Raw genomic sequence first — 6,309 nt, forward strand, 5'->3', positions numbered from 1 at the left:
ATTTGAAATATTTAAATATTAGATTTAAAAAAATTAATAAATAAAAAAATGTAACAAATTGATACGGATAGGTAACTATCTATTTTGGATATATAGGACCAAATTATAACAAATAAAAATAAAATACAAAAATTAAAATCATTCCACATCTAACATCTAGCAAAATAATTATATTTTAGTTAGGAAGAAATATCTCTAATAAAATGGAGATTAGATCGGAAATTAATAATATAAAATCATGATTAACGTCTCAATCTTTAATAGAAATTTGATATGTGAGAGATTAATTGCTTACATTGGATAATTCTAACTTAATCATTAATTACAGCCATTTAATCATTTATTTATTAAAATATATGATATTTATTTTGAGACTACTTAATTTTTTTTATAAAAATTCAATTTATAAAAAATAATAATAAATGTTTTATAAAATCACTTGAATAATAATTTTTAATAGACAAAACAATCTCGTTTAGGGGTGCACCGAGCTTGCAGATTTTCTCGGCCAGTTCAGCCAAGCTAACAGGCAAAATCCCAGTCTTCATCCGCTGTAAAAACGTGTACAAAATCGAGCTCCAAGGTAATTCTCTAAACGGAAGCATCCCCTGGGACATTGATCATTGTGAAAAGCTCGTCTTTGAATTTAAGTCGCAATTTGTTTACTGGAATAATTCCATGGGAAATATCGACGCTTCCTTCAATAACTACAGTTGATCTTTCCCATAATATACTCACTGGAACTATCCCTTCGAACTTCGAAAACTGTAGCACTTTAGAAAATTTCAGTGTCTCCTATAATTTGCTAACCGGCCCGATCCCATCGTCCGGTCCAATATTTCCCAACTTACACCCTTCCTCATTTTCCAGCAACGACGGGCTTTGCGGCAGAATTTTACCGAAACCTTTCCCATTTTACTCTGATTTGGCTTCCAGTTATGGACTAGTATTACTAATAGAATAAGTATCAGAGAGAGAGAGAGGAATGCCGCTAGGGAAGTATTACGGAGACTATTACGATAAGCAATTTCAAGACACTCCTGCTGCTCGAAAACGCCACTTGCAGGGCCTCCAGCACCTCTGTGCCAAAGCTCAATGGTTCCACTCCTAAAACGCCCAAGGTACTCTCTCTCTCACTGCTTTTCTCCCAACTTCCCTACTTCCTGCTTTTTATTCACATGTTTGTGATTGCAGATCTTTAAAGCCCCCACCTGAGGATGGATATCCACCTCTTCCTTTTGTGGATTGGGGATAAACTCTCTCTCTCTCTCCCTTGCTCTGTTTCTAGACACCAATTTCCTCATTTAGTTTCTTCATTTGTTAAAGCTGTATCTTCTTGTTTATATTATTATTACATGTTAGATCACCCACTTTCATTTCCCAATTCTTTCTCCTTTTACATTTCTTGTCATCATGAGTATGTCAATACCTTGATAATGGGAATTCATTATATTACACAACACAATTGTCTAACAAATCTAAAAGGTGAAGTGTTATGGTTCAATTGATCCTTGGTTCAGTTTAGTTTGTGCATTATAGGAACAAATGGTAAGAATGCAAGTGAGAGTATGAATGTTGTATGATTAGGTGGTGGAATTTGAGTAGACGCTTCCAAAGTCTATCCGGAAGCTTCAGAGCTTACTGACAGTTAGAGATTATTTGATGTTTCAAAGCTTCAAGTGCCTGTCTGATCAACCTCATCTTCGTAGAGGAAATTCAACCTGGTAATTGGAATTCGCTTCAGTTCTTGCACTTCTTTGGTTGCTAAGGCATTGAAATATTTTGTTTAAAGGGATGCAAAACCTCTCGTCTCTTAAATTTCTGGCTGAGTTGCTGTACAAGTCTGAAATTAGAGGAAATTGCAATGTGAGGGATCTCTGTCTAGGTTGCTCTTACCCATTTGGAGGTCATTGAAATCTGGATTGCCCCAACTTTGAGGCACTGGTTTCATAAGATTTTATTTTATTTTAATTAATTTATAAAATGTTTATATATTTAGTTTAGAATCCATTTTGACTATATGTATGTAACATGCTCCAGAATTTTCTAATTTCTTTTAAATGAATGTTTATTTTATTTTATTTTAATTTACTTATCTAAAGTTTTTGCTTCTTTCCAATATTTTAGTGTTTTATGTTGACAAATCACAGGTTTACACTCAACATGCTTATATGAGACCTCTTGGAGTTGGTATGTCTATGATTTCTTTAAAATCTTATGAATATGATTTTGTTTTAATTACTTGTATTTGCAACAGTAGATTTTTTACAATATGTTAGAATCTCTTCTCTTCTTTTTTTTTTCTTTAAAAAAATCAATATATTTTCATGTTTCAAAAGAAATGTGATAGCTTCCCTTCTCCAGGAAAATGGAAACCTTCTAGTCAAAAAGCAACAGATAAGTTGGAGTGTGTTTCAAATACTTCAAATGTCAAATTCTTTAGGATTGATCTACAGAATAGTTTTCAGGTTAGCCTTATATCCTGGATTCCAAAAGTGTTAACGTGGATTTTCTTTCTTGATGTTATAAATATATATGTTATTCAATAATTTTTTAAAGGACCTGGATTTATGGTATATCTTTCCCTTTCCACTAATTTCTTCTACTTTAATTGTTACTATGAGTGTTGTATGCATATGATTGTTGTTTTATTGTGTGGTATGCTTCTCACACATAATGAAAGATGCTATTATTTTAATGCTTGTATTCGATGCTCTAACTGACCTACAACACTGGCAAAAGGCTAAACATGCTAGATCTGATAGATGCAATCATCTTTATCGATTCTGTGTTTATTCTAAATTTTTAATGTCATTTTCAGTTCAAATTTGAACTCTCTTTCGTCAAACTTTTTGTATGATACTAGTAAATTGGTGAAAAATGTTATCGTTCCATTTCTTTGATTGCTATTCCGGGAATTGAAATTACATCAGATACAACTGTCAAATGTATGATTGGTCTTGGAAATGGGAATATTGGGATGACTGGCTTGAGCCTTCTAGCAGATGATATAGTTTCTGAGCAACTGACTAGGTAAATCTCTTTAATTCATGGTCTATGGATGAACCAATATTTACTCTCTTTATGGAATTAAAATGCTACAGCCTACAGGAGAGTTGTGGTTTTCTTTCTTTTATCATTGCTCTTTGCGTCTGTGGCTTTTGAATCTACACTTGCTACTGCAGTTTTCTGGTGGTTGCTGATCTTATGATTGGTGATTACTTTGGGGCCTTGTCCAATTAGATTTTATTTGGTTGGGAAAAACTTTAATATCTTATGCTTGTATTTGTGATTTTGGATATCCAATTTTACTCTTGTTTATCTATTGCATTAAGAAGACATTGTTTAGGGGTTTATTTCCTGCTATCATTCACTTTACTCTTTGTCAAATTTTTGCTTCTAGGTGAGACACCGTTTAAAGAAAGATCATGGGATTGAGGGTGGAATTCCTGTTGTTTTCTCTTTAGAGAAACCTAAAGCTAAGCTGCTTCCTTTTAGAGGACCAAGTGGTGAGGAAGACAATCCTTCAGATTATCAAGTGAGGATGCTTGCTTTTTACTTTTGCAGTTTTAAAGTACTCTGTTTGATCACCTAACATCATGCAGCGGGGAAATTCATCCAATATATTGAAGCAGAATTTAAGAATTGAAAGTACATTTGGATGGAGCTAAAGCTATGTTTCTTTTAGCGATATATTTGAACTTGCTAGTGTTAGGTCCCTGGTTTTTGCTATCTCTAGATTTAAGGGTAGAAGGAAAAGGAAAATATTTTGGTCTACATTAGTATGTATCTACATGTTTAATACAACAATTTAATTTGTTATTCTGCTGTCAGATAGTACCTGGGCAGGTTCAACAATTTAATGCATTGTATTTTTTATTATCTTGCAATGTGTATAATTATAGGCAGGTTCAACTAGTCAGTCTGTTTTTCATATCTATTATTTATTTTAGTTTTGATTCTAAATTTTTATGTTTACTTTAATATTTATGACAACTTGAGTTCTAACTTTTGGATTTTAATTGTGTTATTAATTTATTATTTTAAATTCTAAAACTAATTTCATTAATTTTTATATTTAATTTTAAAGTTAAAATTTTCATAGAAAATTTAATTTAAATAATATTTTTTATTCATCCTTAAAAAGTATATTTAAAGTTCAAATTTAAAAAATAAAACATAATGCAATATTTATCATAAAAATAAATATTATTTGATTAAAATGATTTTTTTAAAAGGTTATGTTTTTAGCGGCGTTTTTGCGAGAAGCGCCGCTAAAGGTCGTGGTCTATTGTGGCGTTTGTGGGAAAAGCGCCGCTAAAGGTCGTGGTCTATAGCAGCGTTTTTTGCGGCGCATATTAAAGCGCCGCAAATACTTTTAGCGCCGCTAAAGGCCTAAAAAAGCGCCGCTAAAAACCTATTTTGGTGTAGTGATATTTTGTAATTTAAAGAGGGGTATAATAAAGCTTACACTTGGAACTTCAAGTAGGGGTTTAGGCTACTCTTAAGCTCTCAATTAACACTATGAATCATGTCTACTATCAGCGATTCCAAACACTCATCATTCGTACTTTCGCCTAGTCGTCGAAAGTCTAAACTAGCTTTTCCTTTCCTTTTGTCTTACTTGTCGAAGGCTCCACCGGTTCTGAATCTTCACCAAAATTAACCACACAACAAACATAATTAAATTACAGCTATAGACACACCCAATCAATCAAAAACGTAGGTCTAAGGTTCCTTCCTCTTGAAACTGAAACTTTCGACTTGCAAATTCGAAACTCAAATATCGGCTGTTTTACCCAAATAACTCAAAAAAATATTATATTTACAAAAATAACCCAAGTTTAAAAACAATCACCAAAATAACCTAAAATGAACAGTACCCGCCCTTTTTTTGCACCAATGATTGGCTAATCATTGTGTCAGACTTAAAAAAATTATTTTTTTGGGTTCTGGCCTGTCAATTGCAGGAACCCATGTATTTTTTTAAAAAAATTGTATAATACTGATATATGGATATACGAAAAAGAAAAAAAACGAAAAAATTTTTTTTTTGGGTGATGGCCTGTCAATGGCCGGCACTCAGTACACAGTACAAAAAAATTATTTTTTTTCGTGTCAGAATCAGATATAAAAATACGAACAAAAATAAAAAAAAAATTTTGGGTGCTGGCCTGTCAATGGCCGGCACCCAGTACACAGTACAAATTTTTTTTTATTTTTTTCGTATTTTTATATCTGATTCTGACACGAAAAAAATTAAAATTTTTTTTTCTTTGTACTGTGTACTGGGTGCCGGCCATTGACAGGCCAGCACTAAATTTTTTTTTATTTTTTTTCGTATTTTTATATCTGATTCTGACACGAAAAAAAATTTAAATTTTTTTTTCTTTGTACTGTGTACTGGGTGCCGGCCATTGACAGGCCAGCACCCAAATTTTTTTTTTATTTTTTTCGTATTTTTATATCTGATTCTGACACGAAAAAAAATAAATTTTTTTGTACTGTGTACTGGGTGCCGGCCATTGACAGGCCAGCACCCCAAAATTTTTTTTTTATTTTTTTCGTATTTTTATATCTGATTCTGACACGAAAAAAATAAAAACTTTTTTTTTGTACTGTGTACTAGGTGCCGGCCATTGACAGGCCAGCACCCAAAATTTTTTTTTTATTTTTTTTCGTATTTTTATATCTGATTCTGACATGAAAAAATAAAATAAAAAAATTTTTTGTACTGTGTACTGGGTGCTGGCCTGTCAAAAATTTTTTTTTCGTTTTTTTCTTTTTCGTATATCCGTATATCAGTATTATACAATTTTTAAAAAAAATACATGGGTTCCGGCCATTGACAGGCCAGAACCCAAAAAATAATTTTTTTAAGTCTGACACAATGATTAGCCAATCATTGGTGCAAAAAAAGAGTGGGTACTGTTCATTTTAGGTTATTTTGGTGATTGTTTTTAAACTTAGATTATTTTTGTAAATATAATATTTTTTGGGTTATTTGGGTAAAACAGCCTCAAATATCTTAATTCCTACTCGTTCTCAATGCTTAAAATTGATTCCAATCCTCTAATTATTAACCCAAGAATGATTCTTAACCTTCAAATTACACAAAACTACACACATTCATGGTTTTGAAATTTCGACATACAATGACAATTTTCACAAAAACTTAATAAAACCTTAGAATTCTTTAACGAAACTTTAGGAAAAGTTTAGAAACCTTCTAATCACATCAAAATAAGTTGAAAAACGCTTTGAAACATTGTTTTCATTCAAACTCCCGAATTTCACCATTAATGACCC

The 6,309-nt window shown here is 31.9% G+C and overlaps 1 protein-coding gene across 15 annotated transcripts; it reads left to right on the plus strand.

Moving 5' to 3' along the window:
* The first annotated feature begins 451 nt into the window (after window positions 1-451).
* On the plus strand, window positions 452-3,918 carry LOC107963075 (uncharacterized). Of its 15 annotated transcripts, none has more exons than XM_041104136.1 (7): window positions 452-583; window positions 871-1,121; window positions 1,195-1,724; window positions 2,151-2,190; window positions 2,365-2,468; window positions 3,404-3,538; window positions 3,606-3,882. In XM_041104136.1, exons 4-7 carry the CDS (start codon window positions 2,172-2,174, stop codon window positions 3,669-3,671), a joined length of 324 nt encoding a protein of 107 aa, XP_040960070.1. In that variant the 5' UTR covers window positions 452-583; window positions 871-1,121; window positions 1,195-1,724; window positions 2,151-2,171; the 3' UTR covers window positions 3,672-3,882. The 15 variants fall into 15 exon arrangements, 8 of the variants coding, with proteins under 8 accessions (XP_040960070.1, XP_040960071.1, XP_040960074.1 ...); XM_041104137.1 differs by having other exon boundaries at window positions 1,588-1,724; XR_005920506.1 differs by adding an exon at window positions 2,934-3,033 and having other exon boundaries at window positions 459-1,121; window positions 1,588-1,724; window positions 3,404-3,918.
* The last annotated feature ends 2,391 nt before the right edge of the window (window positions 3,919-6,309 follow it).

This window comes from Gossypium hirsutum, chromosome D11, assembly GCF_007990345.1.
Source record: "Gossypium hirsutum isolate 1008001.06 chromosome D11, Gossypium_hirsutum_v2.1, whole genome shotgun sequence".
In the NCBI taxonomy this organism is placed as follows: Eukaryota; Viridiplantae; Streptophyta; class Magnoliopsida; order Malvales; family Malvaceae; genus Gossypium; species Gossypium hirsutum.